We start from the raw sequence: 27,502 nt of genomic DNA, 5'->3' as shown, positions 1-27,502 counted from the left end.
GTACTTAGGACAGAGAAGTGCAACCTAATGTGCACTATCTACAGAGGTAGTGTGTGTAAGAGAGTCTTATAATTTTGTTTTAATCCTCTGACATTACTGATCTCTCCTAAGCTCAACTATAAAAAGTTATGTCTCACTCACCAGTTTGAGCACAGCTGCTACCTATAACCTCAACTCACTTCACTCAAAATCTTTCCACTTATTTAGATATACAAATTATCACACCAACAGTACCACTGCAGTTTAAAATGTAATAATAAAGCTAAAGAAAGACAAGAAATACAAGTGGTGTTTCACAGAAAAAAAAAAAAAAAAAAAAACCAAAACAAACCACCCGCAAAATGCATTTTCCTCAGCTCCCAGTCAGGAATATCTTTAGGAGTATGTTTTATAACCGCGTCCCTGAGCTCCCGCCGCCCCTCTCCGCCCCGCACAGCCGCTGCCGAGGAGGGGACGGCAGAGCGCCCACCCGCGGCCCCGCCGCGCTCAGCTGCGCCCGGAGCTCCGCCCGCCGCGGCCCGGCCCCGCCAGCGGCCTGCCCGCGCTGTGCCGCCCCCGCCGCGCCGCTCACCAGCAGGGGCACCCCAAAGGTCATCGTGCGGCCCCTCCACAGCCGCCGCAGCTTCTCCATGCCCCGCTCCCGCCCTAGGGGCCCGGCGCCGCCCTCCCGCCTCCGGCCCGGCCCCGGCGCTTCCGGCGCCACAGCGGCCCCTCCGCCACAGCGGCACCGCTCCCGGCGCGCCGGTTCCGCTGCGGCCCGGGCCCGGCGCGCCGGTTCCGCTGCGGCCCGGGCCCGGCGCGCCGGTTCCGCTGCGGCCCGGGCCCGGCGCGCCGGTTCCGCTGCGGCCCGGGCCCGGCGCGCCGGTTCCGCTGCGGCCCGGGCCCGGCGCGCCGGTTCCGCTGCGGCCCGGGCCCGGCGCGCCGGTTCCGCTGCGGCCCGGGCCCGGCGCGCCGGTTCCGCTGCGGCCCGGGCCCGGCGCGCCGGTTCCGCTGCGGCCCGGGCCCGGCGCGCCGGTTCCGCTGCGGCCCGGGCCCGGCGCGCCGGTTCCGCTGCGGCCCGGGCGGCGTGGGAGCGCCCGCGGCATCGCTGCGCATCGGCCACGGCTCAGGCCAGCCCCCTTTCCTCCACACATCCCCCACGCACCCCCTCACGCTTTACTTCACGGCTCGTTGATGAACAGAGTTGAGCAGGCCTAGTCACGAGCTGCATCTTTTCATTCTGTAGCCTGCTTCCTAAGCGAAGAAGATTGACGACCATGATCATCTGTTTTTCTGCATTGTTATGCCATGTCTCAGCCAAAATGAACCAAAAAACCTCTTAAAAACAGAGTTGTCTACAACGGTGCTAGTGAACAGCCTTACTCTGATATTTAGAGCCAATATCCTTGATATGTGCTAGGAATTAAATGTGCTGTGCCATCCACCCCAGCACGTGTCAGCTACAGCCACACGCACGGTGTTGGAGCACTGACCTGTTACAGACAAGAGCACCCATTCCCCAGGCATAGGCTGCAATGTTTTTACATATTATTGTAGCTAGAGGTTCTGCCCTGTTCTGGTAGCCTGTAGCAATCTCCTGGAGACAGGAGACTGTCAGGTCCTCCTTTACATACTTCTGAATCACCACACAGCCTTTTCATACCCAGCAATGACATTCCAAGTCATTGCTGATGGCATGCAGGGCAGGGACAAAGTGGAACAAGGCACCTGCTGCCTCAACTCAAAGAGTAATTTAAAAACATTTGAAGATGGAACACTGATGATCCCTTCCTTCAGTTTTCTCCATTAATCAAGGAAGTGGTGGAGGTACTTAATAAAGTTTTCTGACCATGTTAATTAGATAGCACATATATACAAACTAAAATAAGAATAAAATCGAAAACATATAGTAAGATAAGCTAATATTATTGCAGTCCAATATCCACTAACTTGTTCTGAGAGCCCTACCAGCCTAGAGAAAAAGAAACAGAACTGAAGAATAAAAAACAACATAGCAGGAAATTACTATATATTGACTACCTCAGTAACACAAAGGCAACATAGGTCTGAATTCGAGATGTGAGATGCAAACTCTCAGCTGGGAGCAGTGAGAGCAAGAGAACAGGTCCATCAGTGTCCATCCCCATGCTGTGCTGAGCCTGGGATGAGCTCATCACAGAGCACAGGCTCAGTGCTGGAAAAGCAGCACACCCACGGCCTCTGAAAGCACAAGTGTCCCTTCTAAAGGGTTTGAGAAATATAAGCCTCAAATCACAGACTTGTGAAGAGGAAGGTAACTGACCAGAAAGAAATCAAGAGGAAGGTAACTGACCAGAAAGAATAATGTCATGAAATTAAAGAAATTGCTACTATAGATAAAGACATGCTGAGAAAAGATATTATTACTTGCTTCCCTCCTTTTATGCTTTCCCTAGCAACAGTTTTTGTCCCTTTAATATTCCAGTGTTAGGCTAACCTCACCTCCAGTCTTAGTGTCCTACCTGAACACTATTAGGTCACTGCTAGAGACGCAGCCCACAGCTGCTGATGCCCATGTGCAGAATTGGTGCCATCTCATCCCAGCTTTTAAAAGGACACAAAAGTCCTGGCTGTAAGAAGAAAGGTTAAGAGTTTGTTCCACTGCTATGGGGTGCTCTTGTTAAGATTCATACATTGTTCTTCTGTTTTCATTGATAACTGCTGTTGGATTTAAAATTTTCTACATGGTGTTATGCAGAGAAAGCAGCAAGAGAAAGTAAATGTGTAACTAAATACAAATATGATATAATTATGTAATAACAACAATTTTGTAATAATTGGAAGAATAATAAAAATGCCTAAGACAAACATTCTGTGCCAGAGATGAACAGTAAATTAGGATTTTAAAATGTCTTAATGTTTAATAATCTAAAATGCTGCTAAATTACAGAGGTAAAGCCATCATCAATATATAATTTATTTCCACAGTGTCACTTTGTTCTTTTCATTGTTAGTTGATCAGTCACCTTCAACAAAAAGGGGTAGGGAGAAACAGTTTTGAAGATTGGAATATATTCTGGGTTTGATTTACAGCAGAGGTTTGATGCCTCCTTGATGTGACCCATACTGTCATAAACAGACAGACAAATATAAAAATGGGTAAACAAACATCTGGGGTTTTTATGACACTCACAGCTTGCCCCAAATGTTGTTCCCAATATTTCAAGCACATATTTATGTTCTCAAGTAGGCTAAATGTGGTTTTTTGTCCAGGTTTTCATCTAGTTAAGCATTTTTTACTTTGCGAAGTACTGTGAGAGGATTTTCTGTGTGAAATATGCCTGGAGCCCATCTCCTAGATGTATACATGATGCTTCATCTGAAGGTGCAGAGCAGAAACACAAGGGTGATGGCTGGCTGGCTTTTGTCACAGCAAAGGGAACAAGGTGTTTCTGACTACAGTTGCCCTGGCCTAGACAAATGGTCTGGGAAAGCCTCTTCTCACTTTCCCCCTGAGAAGGACCTTTAAAATTCATTGCACATAATGTGCTGCTGGCTGTTGGCAGAATCCCTGGGAACTTCAGACAAATGAAGCTTGCAATGCTGCAGTGGTTTAGGCTGCAATGACCCCGACTGCAGGGGAATACAGAGTGAAACAGTAAATTGTGCAATATGGTTTCTGGGCAGTGGCACAGAGATCATGATGGAAATCCTATTAAACATCCCTGGACAAGCCATACTAATCAAGATTGGTATTGGACTGGTTAGCAGGAGCTGCAGAATTGCTCACAACGCAGCACTGGCTGTGGGTAGCCAAGGTTAATAAGGAACATGACTTTAGTTCAGTAGACATCTTGGAGCAGTTTGTACAGAGGATGAAAATGAGACGCATGTTGTAAAGGTTTTGTTGCCTAAACATGCATCACTTCAGGAGGCAATGGAGTGAGGCCATCCTGTGAATTACATTTCCATCCAATAGATCTCTCCAGAGCTTCCTGCTTCACTAAGGGCATGCACATATAACAAACCATTAAATGTTATCTGTGCAGACATGATGTACATCATAGCTGAGACCTTCAGCCCTGAAAGGACACACTCCTGTATACCTGAGCTAAAGAAACAGCTGGTTGGATTTAGTATGCATTTATGACCAAAAAAAGGAAACAACCAACATCTTAAGGGCTTGTAGTTCCCTCTGGGTCCAGAATGGAAGTCCTGACTTAGTAGTTGCTGTTGAGAACACCATTTCCAAAATGGCAACTCCCTCTCAACAGACTGCCTGTTCCTTTTTCATCCTCCTTTGTGTAGCCAAGAGAAGTTGCAAGGGAGGGAGGGGACCTGGATTTCCCCTTTCATTCTTTCCTACACCTTCTGACTAGAATTCCTAGTGAGGTAATTGAGTGGAAGAGTTAGTGTACTTGTCCTTTCCTCATTCTGTGCTTTCTCATAAGCTGTCAGAATTAGCATAAATACATCCAAGGACCAGGTTCTTGTCAGGAGCCAGCTTGGAGAGGCCAGTGAGCCAGCTCTGCCCATTTTTCATTCCACTGAAGTAGTGCACACAGCAGAAGGCACCATGGTGGCCCATGCATTGAAAGGGTCATTTTTGCTTTCCAGATGTGGCCCTAAGTTTCCCCCTCCACCTCTAAAAAGGGAGGAGAAAGGAACAGGTTGACATTCTTTGGGTTCACCATTTGTTTTTTACCTTCTTGGGCTGGCTTCTAAATAGGCCGGGGAAGAATGGCTCTGAAGCCATGTTTTATGGCTGTGAGTGCAGGAGGAAAATCTGAAGGAAATACTGACCTTCCAAACAGATTCTCTCTCCTCTTCCTTGAGATTAGGAAAGCCATTTCCCTGAATACAGCCAGCAAATGTCAGCTAGGAGAGAGATTGCCTAGGGAATCTGGGAGAAAAAAGGAAACTGGGAACACTGCCTAGGATTAGGAAAACTGAGAGGGGTCTGTGCCAAAAAGCACCAATATGGTCAAGTAACCTCTACATCTACTTAGTAGCTGCCTCTAATCACCACAGCCCTGTGCTCTTTTTGACCCCAAAGAAAAGCCACAGTAACACATTCATTTTCTAAGTTCTTATTATTTTCAAGAGCAGGACAATCATTTAAGCTCTTAAATTTGAGTACTGAAAACAGGTGGTTTGTAGAACAGGAGCACCTTTCATTTGTCCTTCACATGAGTTAGAAACCTGATAATTACAAAAGGGATGGATCTGAGTGGAGTTTGTTGCTGGTCTGAGAGATGAGAAGATTGAGTTCTGGCTCTGGTTCCTTCACTGGGTGTGGGCAGGTGATTTGTCATTGGGGAAGGGAAAATCCAGCCAAAATAGAGAAGAGACTGCTGGTCTTAAATGGGTAGAGGGAGAGATAAAAAGATAAAACAGTTCCAGAGAAGGAACATCACAGTATGTGCACTCTGCCTATACACATGCTCTCATGCCTGAGAGAGTCAGCAGTTCTCTGTAGATCAAGGATCATGGAGACCCCTGGAGGAGAATACAGTTTAGTCATCACAATCCTCAGTTCTGTGTTGGGGTTCACAGTCATTTTGCCAAGCAACTGTAGTGGTAGTCCTTGGAAAAGGGACTGAAGCAGAAGGGGTCTTCTCTCCCCTGTGTTGTCTGTTGAAGAGAGAAACCAATGTGTGCGAAAGGGTGTGAGAAATAAATAGAACAAGAGAGCAGGGATGTTATTTGGGGGCAAACTGGGCAGTTTACACTCGTGTATGTCTACAGGTTCGTGATGTGCCTGAGGCTGAGGGGGCTGCAGAGGTGGAGGGGGACTCCTCATCTGTTGTGTCCCCTTGTTCCTCCTTGTGGAGACCAAGGCTGATGTGGCTCTGCAGGGCTGCTGGGGTCAGCCATTCCTTGGGGAGGCAGCTCTGGAGGAAGGGGATGCAGGAGCTGAAGTAGGCCAGGCGGTTCACCCAGCGAGGGATCTCTTTCCCACATAATATCTGTGGAGAAAACCAAAAGGGAGCATGGTTAATAGTACCAAAGCAAGTGTAGAGGCAACGTCATCCCCATCCACACCACCACATCAACTGGGTGAATTCCCTGTTGCTCAGAACAGAAAGGAGCATCTCCTGCAGTCAGAAACAGCAGTAACTGCCAACTTCCATGCTGACATGCACAGGGATCCCTGCCAGCTGTAGGTCTTGTCAGCATCATAACAAAAACCAGGAAAAACAGTTCGTGGCCCTCAGCGGCTTTGCTGACTCTGTTCTCCAGGCAGTCCATGGGTAAAAGAACAGGCCTGCTGGGGCTTCTCAACCAAGACAATGACATTCCTTTAGCAAGTAGCTCAAAAAGTCTGGGAAAAATATTTAAGCTGTTGCTGGCAAGACCTTGAGGAGCCCAGAAGCCGATTATGACTAGGTAGATGGAGATGCCTGAGAAGCTGTTCTTGGTCCTCCCTTTTCTTCCTTGGGCTGACACAGTGGTCCAGTCAAATTACAGTATCTGGGGGTCCTTTTCCTATTCTACCATACCACCCTCTAATTTCTCCTCATATAGTATGCGGAGAATGAGGTATTTCCCCCCCTAATATGGGGGGGAAAGCAATTTAAAAAACCCAGCCTGGGTTGTAAGTATCTCTGTTCCATCCTAGATGCTCCTGGCACTGACTTGGATTACACTCTGCCAGCACAGATACTGTTTTCCAAGGTCATATCAAATTCAGCGCAATGAAACAAACTGCTTCACACTGCAGACCCTTTTTCTGTAGCATTTAGCCATGCAGACATACAGGTGCCAGATTTTAATAGCTGTATCTGGCTTAGACCACATAAAATGTTTTTCCCTTTACATTTTACTAAATCCCTTAGCAGGCACAGAAGAGACACAGGGAACTGATGAGCAGGCATGCCTCAAGAGCCTGTCTTTAGTAAATTTACTGCCTGTCTGTAGGGCCCTATACTGGCATGCTAGAGCCTAAAGTCCGTAGCAGGTTCAGGAATCATAATACCTGAATTCTCCTTCTCTCCATGTGTTGTTTCCCATGGAGCAAGAGAGACAGAGAGGAAACTCCACCCCACAGACCTTGTCCCACAATTTACATGAATTAGTGTTTCCAGGGTTGTCCATACTGTACCTTTTGCCAGTACTAAATTCCTCTGCTCTTCCTCCCACCCACTTTCTGACTAAAACCACACTTAATTTAATACCAAGTACTGCAAAAACTCCAAGGGTGTTTGTCTGGAGTCCACTAAGAAGATGATTTGGTGAGAAGTCTCTTATTGGCAAGTTAACGTAGAACTTAGAGGTTTCAAGAAGTTTTCAGGGAGAATGGAACATTTTCTAGAGGATGGGCTGTACTGTGTTGCAGCTGGTCCTTCCTGCAAATGGCCAGGGCAGAACACTCCAAGCTCCACTCCAACAGTCACCTTGAGCATAAGGAAATTAGCTTGCTCCAACAGTGTGGCATTTCCAGTGAGGTGTGGAGAAGGCAGCAAACCTGTGACTGTGCTAATTTGACTACAGAACTCACTTTATTTTGACAAGCATTGTTGAAAAATCAATGTGTGAAATTGGAGACATTATCATTAGGTATCAGAGAATGAGCAGAGCCATTTAGCTGCTAAAATTACTTGCAAGCATAGACTGTTCTTTACCTAATGCACTCCAAGGACTTCTATTTCAGTTCTTACCAATGCTGCATTCCACTTAACCTTAGACACACCTATATGAATCTGTATTTTTGAAATGTTTAATCTGGGGCCACTTATTTAATTTACAATTTTTTATCTCCATCTAGATTCCCTGGTTTCCATTGCTAGAGCTATTGCCTGAACCCATAGGTGGACAACTTCTCCACATGTGCTTGAGACTCATTCATAGAAAATTTGCTGACCCATTTGATTTTCATACCAGACATATCAGACAATTTTCACAAGAAGACTGTTGAAGTTTAAGACTCTATTTGATGTGTTCTACTCGAACATTTTTACCTACACTACACTAATTTGACCTGAGCCAATCACAGGTTGCACTACAATTTCCCTCAGATTTTGTAGCATTCCTCTTTCTTCCTCTTCAGGAACTTAGGCAACGTATTGCCATAGAAAGTGACTCAGTTTAGGCTCCTTGTGATATATGCACGCATGTGAGTTTAGTTCTCAAGCAGTTTAAAGTTTTAATTAAGACTTCCTCCCAGATACTAATAGATAGAACAACTAAACCAAAGTATGGTTCTTTGGAAAATTAGCTGAAACAACAGAACAGCATAAGGTAAGATGGCCTGAAATGGAAATACTGCTTTTAAGAGTTGGGTTTATTTTCTAAGTACATCCCCTAGCAACTGAAATAGCACTTCCCAACGTAGAAGCAATGATGAGGTGTTTGTCTTATTTTTATAGGAGCTTCTTCACCCAGAATGAATCAATAAGGCAAGGAAGAGCCAGAACAAGAATGAAGATGTGTGGGCATTCGGCCACCAAGCAACAAAGGGCAGTTTGTAGAGCTCAAGGATAATGATGCAAAGTGGTTTCCCCTTACCTCAGTGTTGCTTGCCATGTCACCTCTTGTCAGTGTAGCCTCACGGCAGAACACAATGTTCAATAGGAACAAAAGGGCAATGGCAGGGAATGCTACCAACACTACAATCTGCTTCTGTGTTTTTCACTCCTTGACATAAAGCACATTGTGCTGGAGCATCCAGCAGTGCTTAGCTAATGGAGAAATATCAAATGAACCTGGCTGCCATGGGATTAAGCCAATTGAGTTTAAATAAAACAGCACAAGCAAGATGAAGTGGGTGTTTTCCAACTGCATATGAAGTCACAGAAAAATTACCTACTGCAGCTCTTCTGAGAAATTCTGCACTGAAAACCACTCACTGGAACAATAAATTCACTGAATGCTGTTACCACCCATTGTTTCCATCAGCAGAACCCTTTTTCAGATGTTTTTAGAGTTGAAAATTTCACATGGTTTTTTGGGTTTTTTTTGTCAAAGAAGTGGGGTTTTCTCTGTTGAAGGGGATGAACTTCTCTGTGGTATGTAAGGTCCTAACTCTGATAGGAGATGTAAATAAATAATAAACTGTTACAGGTCAGAAATTGCAGCAAGCACAACTTCTGATTGCAGACCAGTTCTTGCTTCAGGCACTTGGGTGAAGGCTGCACGTACTTGCAGCTTCCACTGAGCAGCGCCAGCTGCCAGAAAGCCAAGTCTCCCATAGCTGCAGTTGCTTCTGGGGACCCTGTGTGAGAACTGTGAGTGACCCAGCTGGCACCTGCAGAGTCAAGTGGAAACAGCCATTCAGCCATCCATGGCTGAAGCCAAATGGGCAGGAGAAATGGGACCTGACAGTCTGGGTGCTTTTTCTAGACAACTGTCAAATCCACACCAGGATTTCAACTCATCAGGAAACAACTAATTTGGGATATGGAAATATCCTCCAAATATCTTAAGCTGTACCATTTTGCACTAAACAGTCAAATGTACAAACTGGTTAAAATGTACAAACTGCCCTGCACCCTCTCTCCTCCCCTAAGTATCCTAGGAGCTACCTGTCCCTGCTGGGCAAGGCTTTAACATTTCCCTGTAAAGCTTTGCAGTGGGCAGAGGAACAGCCTAGCAGCTGGGCCATATGGGCTGAAATGCCATCCAGCAATGGAAGATTTCCTGAGTCTCCTGCCTTTTAGAAGGCAATGTTATCAATGTGCTGCATTTTGAGAGGGCTTTGGTTCTATGGGAATAGGCTAGACATTATCTGAGATAGTCTAACAGGATGAGCCCCTTTCAAAATATAGAGAAAAGCTGATCGGTTGTAGATCCTAAGAGAAAGCTCTCAAATGTAATAGGTTCTGTGCTGTGCTGGATGATGCAACTGGGGCAATTCAAACCACGCATGGAAGTATAACTCAAGGCACTGAGGATATTTTTTGTAAGTGAGCCCTCTCAGGGGCTCCAATCCATGTAGTGCTCCAATCCATGAAAATCAAGATGAACAGAAGCAACATAACATTCCTCAATACAAACAATACAAACTAACTACTTCAATTCTTATCTTCAAACTGAGGCTTGGAGAGTTCAGTGCTGAACATCTGCTGAAGCACCCACCACCTCTTCCACTTAGCAGCCTTGCTAAAGATGAGGTGGAGTCCACATGGGGCATGGATCCATTTGAGCTACTCTACAGAATTCCCCTTGGTGTCTCTTAAAGAATGCAGAGGGGTTTTATTGGCACCTGAGGAGTCTAACACACACCTCAGAGCAATTTAAGAGCAAAGGCTTTAGAACTACAGGGGAATCATTATAGTATTTGCATTAAATGGCTCCTACAAGGACTACACAATACAGCATAGGTTTATTGTGTAGGAATTTATTATTCCTGATCATAATTTCAGAAAAAGGCCATTAGATGCAAACCAGCATATCTGCTCAGGCAAGGCCTGCAGGCTGTGCTAGAGCAGCCAAAACACATATGTGGAAAGAGAAAATGGCAATTCAATCCGTGTCCTTCTTTGACACATCCAGAATAAACCAGTAACCCAACACACAGGGACATCTTTTTTGCCACCTCACAAAAACTAACCTGGTAGCATAACTGCCCATTGCTGGCAGAGTTGAGGGAATTTGAGTGCATCAACAAGGAATATACCTATTAGCTCTGCACCTCAGTCAGCTGCTGCACATAGTGTGTACACTGAAAATAAAATTTGTGAGAAGGAACGGACATAACCACCTTCACAACACACCTGAAGGTACAGTCTCACCTTGGTGGACTTGGCATGCTAGATCAATTGCTTGAAACAGATTTATATTATACTTACTGTGTAAAAATTACAGTTTCTACTCTAGGGAATTCAAGTAGCCTTTGGGAATCTGTATTTTCACACAGAATAGATAAAGTGCCACTGAGCTGTAAAGCTGCCTGCAGCACACGTTCAGCAGAGCCAGGAATGGCCTGTGACTTACAGAGGAAAGGCTATAGCTGAGAAACTGTAGATGAGGATAAATGAGCTCAGTAATGAAGCTATGTTCTGGGAGGTAGCAGCCTGAGTCAAAGTCAGGGAGGTAGCAGCCAAGTCAAAGGAATTTTAAATTATTTTAAGCAACTGCCTGAAATGCCTCCATTCTCCTATGCAATCCTTTTTTGTTCTGCAACTCCTACAGCTCTTCTCTAGGACCGTGGGTGTTGTAAAGTAGAGGTATCATCTGCACCATCTATCTGAGACTAGCCAGGAGTGAAGAAAAAAGGAAAGCATTGAAAGGAGGAACTAATACCTATGGTCTTGTGAAATATGAGTCTCCTTGAGCCAGGTCTCATAAGCTCTTGGAGATACATTTCACACCCAAGATAGCTCAGCTACCTTAGAAGGCATAAAATCAGCAGGATGGCTTCTGTGGTAGTGTTGGAAACAAAAAGGTTTTAATAAAAGGCAAAATAACAAAACCCTTTACAGAGAAAAACCGAGCCAGGTGCAAGAGTCTTTGCCCCTGGTAAAACACTCAGAAAAGCGATTAGTTTCTTCTCTTCTTTTCCTAGTAAATTCCTCAGGTGGGACTTTTTGGCTCCTGTCCAATTAGTTATCCTTAAGTATGAGGTGAAGTCCCCCGGGTCCTATGAGATGTTTTTTCACCTAATTGAGGAGAGAAACTTCTGGGCTTACTTCCTTTTTAAGGGGACGAAGGATAATTTTGTCACTCTGTCAACAGAGGGGGCACATTGCCATAGTCTTGCTCCCCTTGTGAAGCTAGTTAGAAGCATGTCAGTCACCTCTGTGGACATGTGGTAGAAGGACAGAGTTGCCTTTTTGCAGCGGTGTGCATGCACAGATGATGGGGTAGGTAGCTCTGGGTCAAATGAGACAGCTGGCTCATAGCACCTCAGCACTCACAGCACTCTTTCAGCTTCACTGGCCAGCCACCAGTGGAGAGACAGTGGCTGCAATTGTGACATCTTGTTGATCCACACTGAGAGCTGGATTCTGAGTGGCATCACTGATTAGTCATGTACCAACACTGGAGCATGGCAGTGCCCTCTTGAGCGTGAAGGTCTTTGTAACGAGCACTTGTAAGTACAGCCAACAGCTGCAGGGTGATAGGGGAGGTAGCAAGTGGCCTCATAACAGATGACCATTTAGGGAAAACTGGGTATAATTGAGTTTGGGCTTGTTAATGTCATTTAAAATAAAGAATCTCCCACCAAATGAATGAACAACTGCAATTTGGCATGAAGAGGAATTGCCTTCTCCTAGCAGATGCTGTTTCAAGAGCACTGGCTGAGAACAGCTGCTGCTTAACAAGGTCCTTTCAAGTGTTGTGGACATGCTGAGCATGACCAGGCCAGCCCATATGCATAGAGGGACAGACATTAAGAGTGTCTATTTTTCCTGCATAGCTAACCAGAAAACTCTTGTGTTTCAGTCTCAAGCCTTGTTTCCTAACATCATTGAGAAGCAGATTGCTGCAGATGGAGATACAATGAGGAGGGAGAATACAAGAACTCTGAGAAATTGAGAAAGTTCTTCTGTATGATTGTTAGCAGGACTCCTAAGCAAAAGGTTCCAGTCTCAAAAGCCTTTCAACATATTCAAACAGTTCATTAAACTCCTCACACTTCTCATTTATCATTGGGCTGGGGTCAAAAGGACAGGGGTATTTTTTGCCATTTTCATTTGTGGAAAGGAGGCACTGTTCTCAGGCATTTGCACACACAGAGACTCAAAGGCTCCATGAGGGTGTGACTAGGAATGAATTCCCCAGACAGTGTGAACTAACTTAGCCCCAAGATATTATGCTCATTTATAAGATAAGAAAGCAGGGGTTTCAATTTGGTAAGACAGATGCAAAAAGCAGATAAAATAAAATAGGTGATAAACCCACCACATTTACACCAGCCCCAGAGAGATATTTTTCTTTTGTTAAATTTCCTCTTAAAATACCTTCACTTTTATGGATCACATTATAGGGAAAACCTAAATAGTTGCAGAGGTATATATCACAACAAAATCAGACCTTTTTCCAAAAATTGAAATAATGTGCTAAAATCTTGCCATTTAGGGGTGTTGATTTCAGTTTCAAATTACCTGCCAATTCATATTATTCTCTTGCACAAATAGATAAATGGGGAAATAAAATGGACTGAGAGCTGAAAAGTGCATAATAAAAAGTAATCCCAGTAGTAATTTTTGTTGGGCTATTCAGGATAGCAAGACTAAAGAGCTTAACAGTGGGGGAAAAATATTTTTATAGAAACCTTCATTCTAAGGAATTCCCAACGACTTCATAAATGTCAACTTATACACAACCTACACCTAGAAATGTTTTACTGCTGCAGAGACACCACATCAGGAATGCAATACAGCAGTATATTAACTGTATGCAGTCAAAACTATGGATGCATACAGGCAGAAGCAAGATGAAAAATCACATCCATCTGAAACCATGAGTATAAATTTATGGGTGCAGGGCATCTTTATAAATAAGCTTCTTTTAAACATATGTGGCAGCTAAAAACCAGAAAACAAACACCGCCTGTTCTCCATGGAGCTAACAACACTCAAAGGCTGCTGCAATGATGCAAGCCTTTCCATCAACTTCACTGAGGACTGGCTCAGGCACCAGGAAATAAAGCTTTCCTAATGTTCTTTCATGTCCTGTGGCTGTTTGTTTGTTTCTTCATTTTCTTCTGTCTTTTATGTCTGTTTGGAGCATTGTCTCCCCTGCCATTAACAGAATTGCACATAGATTTTCACTCAACAATACACCTACCTCCTCTGCAACAGAGGCAACTGAAAAGCAGTTGTTGACTAAGGAAGACATCAGCATTATTTGTCTACTTAGGATTAGCTAAAGGTTCGTTTATAAAAGCTTTTGCTGCTTTTGACTGTGACTCAAAAATGCCACCTGAACCTCCTTTTCTCTGGTGTTTAATCCTTTCTCTGTGATAGCTTTCAGGCTAAGGAGAGCTTCCTAGAGTTGAATAACTTTATGATAAGAAGTCACATATGCCTGGGGATGGACCTGAAAAGCTTTAGTCTTGAATTATTCACAGATGATTAAAAAACTGCTCTCATTTGATCTTTGACTCAGCAAACCTGCCGTATTTCAGAGAATTTGCTGAAAGTCAAGCTTTTCTGAAGAAAGCAGGATTCTGATGTAGGTTTGTTATGTGCTGCCAGTTTTGCTGAAAAAGGATGGGAGAATATTCAAAGAGAAAATAATAAGTACTGACAACCATCTCCTGTGACTTCAGCACAACTCTACACTCTCCACAAGTAAAATACAATCCCTCTGTTCTACCAAAACTCCAGCCACATTGACAAAGGACAGCTGGGACAGCCACACCATCAGGGAAGTATACACCAGACACAGCTGTACAGCCAATCACAGAGATGTCTTCTGCTGCACTGCAGTTACAAGAGATGCGTATTTCCTGCTATCACACTGACATACAATGACAATGCCTCCCTCTGCTATTATCAATAGAACAGATCTCTACCAATAATACAAAGGAAGGGGTAAAGAAGCCCTAGCACCCATCCTAGGCCCAGTGATCTGCCTGCAAGCAAACTTGATTGCACCAGGACATCCCCTGCCTCTCAAGGAGGTTGAGGTGTGTGGCTTTACCAAGCATTTCCATCTGGCATGCAGGTTTAATAATATCCCTGTGGTGCTGACATTAATTATGCTAGATGCCTGCTGCACTCCTCAGTAACCACCAGAATCCACTGTGCAGACTCTACCTGTTAATCTTCAGGGTATTTCCTGTTGGAAACTATCCTTTTAGGCTGATTTGAGAGTCCTGGTGACTTCAGGAGACTGGAACCTATTTACTTCCCAGGCTGAGCATTGTAGTGCTGCAGCTCTAGCTGCAAACTATTTGGACAGGGTTCAAAATCCCTGCCTTCTAGGATCCAGCCTCATCTAGGATGCTAAAGAATTTTCAAAGGCTGATTTCAGCAACCTCAAATACTTAGAAGACTCTCTTTCTCTCCTTTGTTAACAAAGGATAGGCCCAGCTCACTTTGTTAACCCCCAGGTGTATTTTCCAAGGCCACTTCAGGTGATTCAAGATCACCAATTCTCAAAAATAATCTCTTTATAGAAACTTCTGAAAATTCTACAACTTCAAAATGAGCTTCTAAAACAACAAAGACAAAATTTCCAATTTAGACCTCTCACTTCTTCTGCTGAAATGTGTTATCTCCCTGTTTATGTAAATAATTAAGGTAGGAGAGTTCCCACAGGAGAGGCTGAGGGATTCCCTACTTCAGAACATCTTGTGGCTGATATTCAGGAGAACTTTTCCTGAAATGTAGGACAAAAGGTAAATAAATCCTTAGTCCAACTTGCTCTCCTGCACCTCAGCAATCTTCTCCCTTTCAGTTAGTTGTGAATGTCTCATCAGCTAGAAGTTCTGTTTGAACAAAACATCCTAGCAATAGTTTTATTAAAACTATCAAATCCTTCTAAAAGGCTCTGCTTTTGAATACCTGGTTTACTCCAAAAATCCTAGTTCAACTTTAATAATGAGTTCAAATTTTAACTATTTGTCCAGATAGCATTTTTGAGCCCTTTAGATCCAATCATTTGGATCAAGAAATGCTGAGCAATAAGGAAACATTTACTATTTAAAGCAGTAAAGGGGTGAAAAGGAGCAGTAGGTACAAAAGGAAGCTGGATAATGAGATACCAATATGTTTTCCCAAAGAGTTTTTGATTCCTGAAATCCAAATGACCTTAAAACGCCTTCTGAAAAATGATCAAATGTGGGCACTAATTTCACAGTTGGGTCTGATCTTTTTTAATAGGTTTTTCTGGGTTTAAGAGAAAGACTAAGTAATTTGGGAAGCAAATAGGGATTTTTGACAGTGCCTCATCACCCTTCAGTGATGTAGTGAGGTCCTGCTTTCATAAATTCTGAGGGGATTCATACCAGACCATTCAAGTGTTTCTCAGGGTATACAGAGGGTTTTGATCTTCTCCAGTACTTAAGATAAATTACTCATACAAATCAAAAAGAGATCATTCCTCTTTCAAGAAGATGTCATACAAGAATAAAACCTTTTGCCACTGCCATCCTCAGGTAAAGCTCCAGCATCAGCAATTTCTAGGGCAAATCAAACCACTGCCTCTCAATTAATTTTCTAATTATAATGAGCATCAACTTCATATGTTACCAAAAGGCCCCATAAGACCCAGTGACTTCATTGCTTTCCCACCACTATTAAGGCTTTTGGGGAATAAAAGGGGCTGCCTTCCCTGATGCTCAGAAGCCACATTTCTTTGATAATGATGTGCTGTATGTCCAATAGCAAGGTACTGGAGGGTTTCCTTAAATAGGGATAGTTGCTTGGCAATAATCACATTAATGAAAGGAGAGGAGTGGTTTCCTTGAGTCATTTCGCTTATCATCCAGTTATGGTGCTGATTCAGAGGTGTTTTTCTCTCTTCCCATGGCGGTTTGTCCTTTTCTGAGATGTGTTGTAGCAACTGTCGTCACTCTGGTAAGAACACAGCTCCACAGCTTATTTAGAATGCTGCAGAAGCATAGAAAATTGCTGGTGAGAAGTCAAATGAGTTGTCTTCTGTTTGTGAATGGGCTAAGAAGCAAAAGCTTTTTCAGAGTCTTTAAGATCCTGTGACATGTATGATCCTTACACTCAGCACTAAGGAATATCACCAGACTGGAGAAGAACCTCAAAGCAGTAAACCTTCATCCTCCCTCTGAACCTCTAGTTGCTGCTATCTCCTGGGCAGAAGCTATTCTCAGGCACTGTACACTCAGCATATGCCCACCCATCCAAAGGGCTCAGATTCTTACATTCCCAAACTCAAACCCTGTCAGTCAACCATCCACCTTTATGTGTGTTTGGAAGCACAAGCTGTGCCAGGTGTGCTTTTGCCTCACCCAGGAGCTGCCTTCCCCAAGTCCGAATTCTGTTTGCAGGGAAACTATGAGCTGTGGTCTTGTACTGAAAAGAGCCTTCTGACAGCAATTTCACCATTCCCTGTGTCTGCATGCTCCTCCCTAACTCATATCCAAAGAACAGACTTGGTGACAAACTGTATAATTGAAAGTCATTGGCACATCACATCACAGCTTCTTGTGGCCTGCTGCTGTAGCGACCAGTGCTTCTGCAAAGCAGTGGCAAGGATAGGACCTAAGACCTCCAGACCTTGCAAGGGAACTTACAGTACAGGAATTTGAGTTTGGCTTTTCCCTTCCTTCTTGTCTTCTTTAGAGCAATTTGTAACTTCGGTCATTTTTCTATCTCACATCTCCATGTTCTAAAAGCATCAGGAAATTCAACAGTTCACATTATGGAAAGAACTAATTATTTTAGCCTTTTCTCTTGGTTTTAAAATGTTTTTCTAATGTTCAAAAGCCAGTATTTTTTACCATCTGGCAGAATTTAAACAGTCTTTTTCATCAGCCAGGACAACTCATAAAGAACATAAATATTTTGCAATTACTTGAAGGGCCCTTTGAACGTAATGCTGTAGGTGTACATTGGGGAGGATTGCAGGGGATTGTTAGGCACAAAGTAACTTAAAACAGATGATCAAACAGAAGGGCTTTTTCCAATCTTGACATAGTCCTAACTGAATTCCCCACACATGCATAACTTAATCAGAATGAAACCCCACTGGAGTACTAAAGCACAGAATAGTACATAAACTCAGAACAGGACCTGAAGTTTGAGATCTGATGATGATGGCTTCACTGATTTTTCTTTGCATAAATTGTAAGCATAAGTCCTCCAAAGGGATTGCCCATCCTCTTGGACAGTTTCTCCAGAGAGTATGATACTGCTTGATTTTGGGGACTGTCAATATAAGCAATATGAAAGTAGTAAGCTTCTTGCAGGCAAGTTGCTAATCCCAGTTGATGAACCTCTTCATTTTAAGCCACAAACAATTTGCTTAAGAGGTTTATAAATGCAGGTATCATGACATCATGTTGCAGGAATCAAGTGGCTGAGGCCACCTTGACAAGATTTTGACTGCTTGACTCAAGGGCCCCTCATATTTTCAGACTGACATAGATGGTGAGGGTAAAGGGAGGCTGCAAAGGGGTATGAAGTGGTGTGTATAGAGTGACCTTAAACTGGAGCTGGGCAAATGCTCAGGGAGTGCATCAGATTTCTTTCTTATGATTATCCATAAGGAAATTATGCCCTGCTTTATGTCAGAACTTCCTTCAAAACTAATTAATATGCTGTGCAGACACTTATACTTTCTGGTAGTTCTTCACTTCTTGAATAACCCAAAGTTCCTGGTGAAGAAGAGTCCACAGGAAAAGACTCTTGATCATGCAGCATATTCACTTACTGAGAAGGCTGCCATAAAATGGCATTAGAGACAATGAAGTCTGAACTGCTGCAGCTAAAACTGCAGCATTCTTTGTTTCCAGAGAAGCTGCTTTGTGAGTAGACCAAGCCATGTCTCATTGTTCCAATAGCTGCTCATTAAAAGTTCATAGGGAACTGGCAAAGCAGGGAGAGAACTAAGTCTTGAACAAGTTAAATATGCTCAACAGTGTGCAGTAGGGAGTAAGGGAACTTCAGAGCTAAGTGGCAATGAGAGAGTAACAAAGAAAGCCCCTTGCAGCTTACAAGTGATGTGGGCAGGAAGTTCAGAAGACTCAGAAGAGATGTGTGGATTCAGGGAGAGGCTCAATGCCACAGCAGCACACAATGAGGCTGCAATTGCACTGCAAAGTGAGTTTTTGTGCTGCACTTCGGTAGTCCAGGGATTTTTCAAGATGCATGGCCAAATGGCAGAGTGGCAGTCACGGGTCCAGACATGTCCCTAACCATCAGCAGTCAGCCTGCATGTAGCTCTTAAAGACTATTACTAGTTATCATGGGGAGACCCAAGACATCATCATATTAAATGCAAATTTGACAGAAAAAAATGTTTCCTAAACAGATGTAGATGGAAGATTTCTGAATGGATGTTCTCTTTGTTGAGAAAACACAGGTAAAGGAAAAGAAAACAAAAAAAAATCTGAAAATGAAGTGTGGTTTCAGCAGTCCTTCTCAGCATGTGGAACCTGTCCTACAAGTCCTGGCAATTGGATACGTGACTGTTTTTTCACAATATGATTCTGAGGAAGCTGATCCAGGAAGGAGGGCCAATCTTACACCTCCTTTCCTTTCTCTCTGCAGAACTGTGACTCCAGTCAGCAGCACACATGGCTACATTTACCCTCAGGCTATAAGACCAGATGGCATTATCCTCCCAGCCCATGGCCCTGCCACGGGGACAACCTCTGCATGGACACTAATTAGTATTAGCAAACCCACAGCCAGCTGAGGAAATTAGGGTGCCTGAACACAGCTCCCCAGCACAGGGCCTACAACCCTCAAGGCCTGCCAGCCAGGTCTGTCTAAACACTCATTAACTCAGACATCACCACTCAGCTATAAAGCTCTGTCTCTGGTTTTGCATGCAAAAACCAAGCAACTAACACTGGCAGGTGAGAGAGCTGTCATCACAAGATTTCAGACCCCCTTTTTAAGGAAGCAAAGAACCCAATATGCGAGGAGGGGGATACTTTGGCACAGCACAGGGATGTGACCTGCCTGGCATTACCCAGGAGGCTCAGAACAACCCTTTCCTTAACTGTGCACAATGGTTTATGCCTGTAAGCAGAAGAGCCTAAAGGGCTGTTGGGAGCAGAGAGGGGCATTCCCTCTTTCATGCTAAAAAGCATCCTTCACCCCAAGCCCTCTCTGTGGTGAAAGGACATTGTGGTACCCATAGCATCACCTTTCAGATGGGCTACAGCCAACAGAGAGATCGAGAATTTGCACACAAAATCCTTGGCATCTTTATTTTTGTGGCTGGAATGAAACCCTAGTTCCAGTGCTTCATTATGTTGAGCAAAATTTCTACATCTTTTATTTTAATTCTTTGAAAAATTTTTCCAGTTTACTGTCTTTAACTGTCACGTAAGTTTGCTATAATAGGTGCTAAATAGTTTTGCTGTTGTTATTATTACTCATTCGTAGCTGATGAGTCTGAAGAAAAGAGCAATACAAATACTAAAGAGATGCATCTCAGAATTGATTTTTGAGAGCAAATATAATTTCTGTTTTCTGGCCTATATGATGACACTTATCTACGCAGGCTTGTGAGCCAGTCATCATGTAGTCATCATGTTCTGTGCACTCTGAGGATGCGTCTTGTAGTTCTGTGCGGAAGGGACTGGAGCTTCCCAATGGGGTCATTTTTGGTTTGTTTAGTTTTAATGGGAACTACAGGAAGAAGAAGAGAAAATAATCACTTAGGCTGGGAAGTAAAGAAAGCATTCAGATGTTGAGAATAGAAACTTCCAGTTCTGTCTCAACAGATTTCAAGCAGACTTCTTCCACAAGGTCAGAAGTATCCCAAGATAAGCTACGCTACTTCTCACTCAGCTCCAAATTTTCACAATTACTGTACTTACCAGAATAGATGGGGCTACCTATTGCAAGGCAGCCACACATATTCCTCATGTTGCTGATGGAGGCTTATTGAATAGCTGGGACTTTTGCTTAGTGTCATACCACCAGCTATTTTTATAAGAATTTCACCTCCCATTTTCTGTATCCCTGTGCTAGAGACCATCCAGGACATTCTGCTCTTGGGCTTGCTGTCCAGCTCCTCTGGGTGTGCATTTGTAATGCATTAGAGCGAGTTGATAAACACAGGCATATGTGAAGAGCAACAGCAACAAAAAATCCTGCTTGCCTATGAAGGGCTTATTTAAACTGACGTAAATCTCGAGAAAATTCTGCTCCTGGGAGCAGAAGTGTCAGAACCAGCCATTCAGGCTTTTGCTTTACAATCTAGACAGGTTATGGGGCAATGAATGAGTGCTCTAAATCCACCAAGAAAGCTCTTGCAGGAAAACTTAACCCTAAACTCCACTCCTATAAAGATGCCCACTAAAAGCATATTGAAAACAAAATTAAAAATACATAACTAGTTTTTCTGTAAGACTTCTTTACTTGTGTTAGGAAGGCTGGACAAGGAAGGGGCAGTGAGGGATTCACTGATGTGTAGCAGTAGAATCAAGGAAGAATGGCTTTGAGCTTATAGCTTAGAGACAAGACAGACATTTTACCTTTCAAAGTACATAGTAAGCAGTGACTTTATTTCACTACTGCAGGTAAAGGACTTTGTTCATCTTTTCCTAGTAATCCCACAGCTTTCTCCTGAGTTTCCTTCATAATTGTTAAAGTTCCTATTTTCTGTTTTAGTAAACAGAATACTTGATATTTGATTCCAAATTAGTAGTGTGACTAACATTGATTTGCTCAGTGTACTGCTTGGAACTTCATCCTCTGTTTCTACCAATTAAATTCCTTCCTGTTTGTTTTAATTTACTAACATTTGCAGAAAGGACTCTACATATAATTAATAAGGATGGAACCAATAGAGAATTGGTGTTCCTAAGAGCCTAAGTAGGTCCCTTGTAAATCAGTTGCTGGTTCTCAGATTCAATTGTTTTTTTTCTTACAAAGTCATACAGTACTTTTTCCACACATCTCACTTGGGATCCGTGATGGGCTTGTTTGGGGATGAATGAACACTTGTGGCAAAAGAGGAATAGGACCCTTGCCCCATATGATGAAGAAAGGCAAGAGACATGTAATTAATTAGCATGAGGATTCCAGAGGGAGAAACTAAAGTTTCACTGATACCCTTCCATATCATGACATATTATATTCTCTCCTTGAGTTTTCCATAAAGCAAATATGGAAAGCACCAAAAGAGTTTTTATGAAAGATCACTTCCATTTTTGCTTTTACCATCATTTTCTGACACTGGGTTAATCTGGAAATCAGATTTACACAAATGTTGAATATTCACATCTTAATTGAAACACACTTTAACCAGCTCATCTGGGAGTTGAGGAGGAAGGCAACTTCCCCCCAAAATAATCACATCTTTGGGAATCAAAAATCAGACACCCCAAAATCAGCAGATAGATGGAATAAAATTTGTGTTTCTCTATGCTTCAGTTGTCTCTGAATAGAAATAACAGCTCTGTTGTAATAATTTCTCAAAATTCACAGTGGTTTTGAGAACATGGAATAAGCACCGAAGATGTCCATAAGAAAATTAATTATTTTTTAATCGGTTTGGATGGTGCAGATTAAATAAAGAAAAAGAATGCCCACTCTCTGAATACTACAAAGTTTTGTTTCCAGAACACTGATAAACCATTTTTATGCCTTTGCAGATCATACACTGTTATTTATGTTTGTAATAAAAATGATGCACATTTGCATGCTAACCAGGTCTGTCCTTTCAATTCCTGCTCAGCGCCTGTTCAGTGAACCAAATTACAAGCACTCCTATTTTCCCACACAGTTTGGACCAAACACTGATAAACCTTCCACATCTCTATCTCTGATCCCATCCCTTTCAACAGCAAAGGGCTTCCAAAAATATTAAGGGCAAAGAGAGAATATTTGGCTATGGGCTCTGACCTGGAAGGGTGTGCTGACCCCAGGTCCCTTGTTGTGAACATTACTCCAGATCTGAAGCAGTAAAAAATGAATAAATAAACCCTATTTGTTCCCACCTCAGCCAGAGCAGAAGAAAAGTGATTACAGTTCTTGTGCATCAAGTGGTACGCATTTCCTTTGTATTCCTTGCCCAGCTCTTCCATAATCTTATCCACATCCTCTTCTGTGAAGTCCGTAGTGCCCAAGGCAATGGATTCTCTAGTTAAAATAAAAACATACAACAGGAAGAACAGAAAGATACAGTGAAAAGTGCAATACATATCAAAGGAGAAGGAAATTATCAGCTATTGGCAAGAAGGACAGGCTTAAAATGTTATGGACATGCATATCTGAGGCTATCAGAGACTCTGACTAACAGAAGGGCACAGTAATATTCACAGCTTTTCCACAAAGCAAGTTATCACACAGACAACAGTCCTGAGATCTTCTTGGTCACCACCAGGGAAGTCTCAGCTCTGGGGGTCTGCTCCTACTCTGCCCATCATCCCAGAAGATAAATTTCTATTACAAAAGAGAAGATGTTTTTTCCACAATTGAGAGGGTCCCCTGGGCCAGGAAGGAGCAGACTGAAAACTTTATGCAGAAACCTATTGCTTCTCCCAATATTCACTCAGTAGCACTTGCTCTAAAATGGCCCTCAACATAAACTAGTGGTCTGGCAAGGTCAAGCCCCCCTGCCATGGACATTTCCTTGACCCACAGTCCCACAGTCTGAGCATTTCGAACAAAACAAGAATGCAGCATCCTCTCAGACTCCTCTAACAGCCAGTCTGTCCCTTGTAACAGAGCAGCAAAAAATCACACATGACAACTTCAGGTATTCTGTGCAGTATCCACAGATAGGGGGTACTCATAAAAGGAGAAGTCTTATTTTTCCCCTGTACATTTGTTTTGTGTAACAGGCAAAACTGGGAGAACAGAAGATGAATAAAATAGGAAAAGAGAACTGCACTCGTTCGTGTGCTTTTAACCCCTGACAAACACAGTGCATCACTGTTCCCTGTTTGCTGTACGCACTCTTTTATCCACCTCCAAAATCCCTGCAGGGTTGCCTTTGAATCAGGATCATGGAAAGGATGGCAGTGAGGGCACTTATGAGGAGAGTGAAAGGAGGACCCAGAGGACAGGACTTCCCTGCTCCCCCTACACCAACGGCTACCAGGGGCAGAAGGGAAGATGTAGAAAAGGGCCCTTACTTGAATTTAAAGGTCTCGCCAAGTTCTACCGCACTGCCAGGTGTGATCTCGAAAATCCCACTGAAAGGGTAGGGATGCCCTCCATAGGCAAACTCTGACAAGAAAAGAAACAGACTGTGAGTAATTGAATGAACGCCATGTCAGGAAAAAGTCTATGGCAGCTGTCTGCATGGCTCAACATCAGCACCAGGGGCTGGGCTCTTGCCAAAATCAGTTTCAGCCAGACTCTGAAAGCCGTTTTTGCTGCCGGGTTACCTTTTGGACTGAGGATGCCCTCACAGCCTCCCTCCATGCTAGCACTACTCCTTTCCCACAGCACCAGGAAAACTCCGAGTCTGTCTCAGTGGAAAGTTCTGCAATGAAGGCACATCTGGCTAAATTGTGAGAGGCTTCCAGTAGTGCTACAGAGCTGGAAGAAGCCGTTTCTAGAGCAGGGAGAAATCAAATCTTCCAGAGGGATTTACAGGCAGTCAGTGGGATTGTACTCTGCTGCCTCAGCACAAAGGTCAGGCCAGGGAGTCCCTCCATGTCATACAGGGCCAGTGAAACACAGCCTGTGATCCTCATGGTGTCACACAGGCCATCTCACAGGGCCTGTGAGAGCCTCTGTGCTCAAGATGGAAATAGCACCAACAGGGGTTCTGGCTACTGCATGGCACTGCATGAAAATACCATTAGTGAGTAGTCAAAAGTCATTCCCATTTAAACCTGAAAAAGGAAACAAAGTCTGTGATGCTAGTTCATCCTTCCCCACAGTACAGATGTGTTCCAGATCCCTTGACTTTTTAAATGGGTGGCTCTAATCAGCTTGTACCCCATCCAGACAATTTCAAAAAAATTTCCTTTCTTTGTACCTCTACTGTTTAAAATCAACAGTTTCCAGTATCTGGAAACCCAGATTCCAAGATTTCTAGACTATATTCTAGACCACATTCATAAAGAATAAATGGAGAAAAGATTTTTCCTGACGGGGAATTAGCACAAACACATCTACTGGCCTTAAGACAACCCCTGATCCACCTCTCTTCCCCCTCCCCGATTTCTCCCATTCTCTATCTCCCTCCTTCACTACAGAATGGCTCCTCCCATCTGCCATCCTGCTACACACCTGCACAAGCTATACAGGCTGCAGTTACAGGCTGAATAAGAAGGACTACATGAGCCATAACAGAACTGCACGAGTTCCTCCTAGACTCCACAATGGACTCTGAAAAGAGAATTGGCTGAGTTTTTCAGTTTTTATCCCTCAAAACATTCCTTGCCAAAAGCTGTAAGTTTGGGATGCTTTTCCATATCAGACTGGCCATACAGTTGTCCCCATGTTCTGCAGGCAGTAAAAAGGAAATACTTCATACCTCTGCCGTAGATCTCAATGCCAGAGTGGAAGACACCAATCCCCAAGGTGGAGGTGTATTCATTTATCCAGTACTACAGTAAGAGAAAAGTCACATTGGGAAGCATTAGTGGAAAAGAAACACATTATTTTAGTCTAGGGTATATCCCACCTCTCCCCACCTCCTCTTAAGGAGAAGAGAGATTTTGAAATTATCTTGAGACAAACAAATTGAGGCTCTTACAGACCAACAGAAGTGGGCACTGTGTTTATTCAGCTGGACTGGATTATCTCTCAAAAAAATGCTCATCTAACCTTTTCCACCTAAGATACTAACCTGTATTAAGATACAACTGGACCTGAACCTGCATAAACCCAGCTGCTACAGGATGTGTGATTATTTATCTATCTTCTCACCTAATATCTGACACTGAGTCACTTTTATCAATTCACTTGCCTTATTTAACCTTCAAAATCTTCAGTAAGAGAATCCCCAGTTATTTTCCACACACCCTATAACATCACCTCCCAGCACCCTTACTTATTATTTTGGTTTTAGGCAAAGACATCATAGAGTTGGAGGTTTGTTGCCCTAGTAGGTCAGAGAAATTTTCAAGAGGAGCTGCTAAGTGACTCTTTTGTCTGGAGCCCAGAGGTCCCCATTACATTTAGAGCAGAGAAGCACTGCAGTCTAGTGCATGCGTGTGATGCTCCTCTGCCAAGCGCTGCGCAGGGCCTGTTTCCACCACACCGTGAAGGACAGTGCAGACACCCAAACAAGTCCCAGCTAAGCTAATTCCAGAACAAGAAGCTGTACAGCCATGCCAGGGCAATGCTACATTGGAGATAATTAGCCCTGTTCAGCATCAGTGTTTATTAGGTCAGCTGCAGAGCTGCACTGCTACAGAAATGATGTTTTCAGGCACAGAGGAAACTGCCCATGCCTGTTATATTTGCAGTTTACTTACAGTTCCTGTGCAATGAAGATAGATATTCTAGTAACTAAATTCTGGTTTTAATCTACCACTGTGAGGAAAATGAGTGCTGCTCACTTGTTCCTGTACAAGGACATGACAGGTTCATTAAACTAAAATTCTCTTCTGGATCTGGTAGCAGCTTCTTGTGGAACCAGAATAAGCTGAATCTTTCCTGTGTCTGGTGTCACTGAGCTGCCCCTTCCATTCTCTTCAGCAGACCTTAACCTAGGCTTGCTCTTCCTATTAGCCATATCGAGCTTAGCAGTATACTCCATCCTGTGGTCAGGCTGAGCTTCTAATTCAGAATATGCCCTGATTGGGGCACTGAAGAGGAGTCTGATTTTCATCTAGCTTCAATTGATACAATACTGATATGACCTACTAGCAAGACCAAAGTGCAAGGCAGCTCTGAATCACGGCTGTACTGTCCTCATCTCACCCCTGTCTCCAGGGTGCTGTAGAATCTGCCTCCAGTGTGTGACTGAACTCACAGTGAACGCCTCAGAGCACTTTGGCACAGCCCCCAGCTTGTCTTGGGAGGAAGCTATGCTAAAGTGAACGTGTCAGTCACTTGCTGAGCTGGAAAAGAGAATCCAAACCAGATTTGAAATCAGGTTTGTACACACATGCACAAGCTGGCCTTGTTTTCCAAGGGGTTTACAATTCTGAGCATAAGAACAGCAGCAACAGTCAGCAAATGCTCATCTCTGGAATAAATTGGTTATTGCTTAGATTAAAAAGAAGAATCGGCAGCCTGTTCAGTCAGATGAAGAGCCAGAGAACTGAATACAGCAGTATCTTAAAGGGAGTTGTGATTCATGCTTGCATTTCACACTGCCTGGAAAATTGTGCCCTAAACCATACACAGGAGGGACTTAGAGCATTCTGTCTCATTTCCATCTTCAGCAGAGAACAGCTCAGATGATAAGAGAGGCAGGGAGGAAGGCTAACCAGGCTATAGTCACCTCATAATAGCAGCAGATAGCCCAAGACTCAAAATTCAAACCCAGAGAGGAACCTCTGTGTTTAGTTTGTAGTGTGCCAATTAATAGCTTTTAATGAAGGTCTCTGATGAAGTAGAATTTCAAAATTTTCAGGTTTTATTCAGGTTTTCCCTGATCTTCTGTTGGTTTGGTTCAGAGGTCAGTAATAACCAGTGAGATAGTTTAGATTCTGGGGGATATTCTGAGTCAGTTCTTGCATTATTCCCTTCATTTATCCATCTCACAGAGGTAGAAGTAAAAGTCTTACCAGAACAGTGAACCATGCCCTAACTTTCCAGAAAAGAAAGAAACTAAAAAGCTTCATTATATTGACATGCATCTTTCAGGTCTAGAATGGAGAATCAGATGATGTGATACTGGCAGATTGTATCATCCTGGGGGTTTTCAGAGTAGGAGCTCCTAGGAACTCATGCCAGACACATGAGTGTCCAGATAGAAGTGGCCCGTCCATGTAACACCAACCTTCCACCATCAACTAATACTGTACTATAACATTGAAGTTTCTGTCACTAACTCTGTCTTCCCAGCTTCAAACATACTT

At 43.4% G+C, this 27,502-nt stretch overlaps 2 protein-coding genes across 4 annotated transcripts in view; both read right to left on the bottom strand.

Annotated features, from left to right (window-relative positions):
* Nucleotides 1–1,273, bottom strand: part of COX16 (cytochrome c oxidase assembly factor COX16) — a 46,316-nt gene extending 45,043 nt beyond the window's left edge. The window contains exon 1 of one of the 3 annotated variants that reach the window (XM_066551320.1): nt 1,145–1,273. In XM_066551320.1, coding sequence (XP_066407417.1) covers nt 1,145–1,264 — 120 coding nt within the window. In that variant the 5' untranslated portion in view covers nt 1,265–1,273. Of the gene's footprint in view, nt 1–571; nt 698–1,144 lie in introns of those variants that run through there. The other 2 variants (XM_066551321.1, XM_066551322.1) reach the window with 2 other exon arrangements.
* A 3,759-nt stretch (nt 1,274–5,032) lies between these two features.
* Nucleotides 5,033–27,502, bottom strand: part of LOC136557458 (deubiquitinase DESI2-like) — a 50,698-nt gene continuing 28,228 nt past the window's right edge. The window contains exons 2-5 of the mRNA XM_066551318.1: nt 25,003–25,075; nt 23,648–23,741; nt 22,508–22,649; nt 5,033–5,927 (exon numbers count right to left, since the gene is read on the bottom strand). Of these exons, the coding sequence (XP_066407415.1) occupies nt 5,685–5,927; nt 22,508–22,649; nt 23,648–23,741; nt 25,003–25,075 (552 nt within the window). The 3' untranslated portion in view covers nt 5,033–5,684. The remainder of the gene's footprint in view (nt 5,928–22,507; nt 22,650–23,647; nt 23,742–25,002; nt 25,076–27,502) is intronic.

This window comes from Molothrus aeneus, chromosome 6 (assembly GCF_037042795.1).
Source record: "Molothrus aeneus isolate 106 chromosome 6, BPBGC_Maene_1.0, whole genome shotgun sequence".
Lineage (NCBI taxonomy): Eukaryota > Metazoa > Chordata > Aves > Passeriformes > Icteridae > Molothrus > Molothrus aeneus.
The sequence above is the reverse complement of the archived record's forward strand: the minus strand, read 5'-3'. Positions and strand labels throughout refer to the sequence as shown.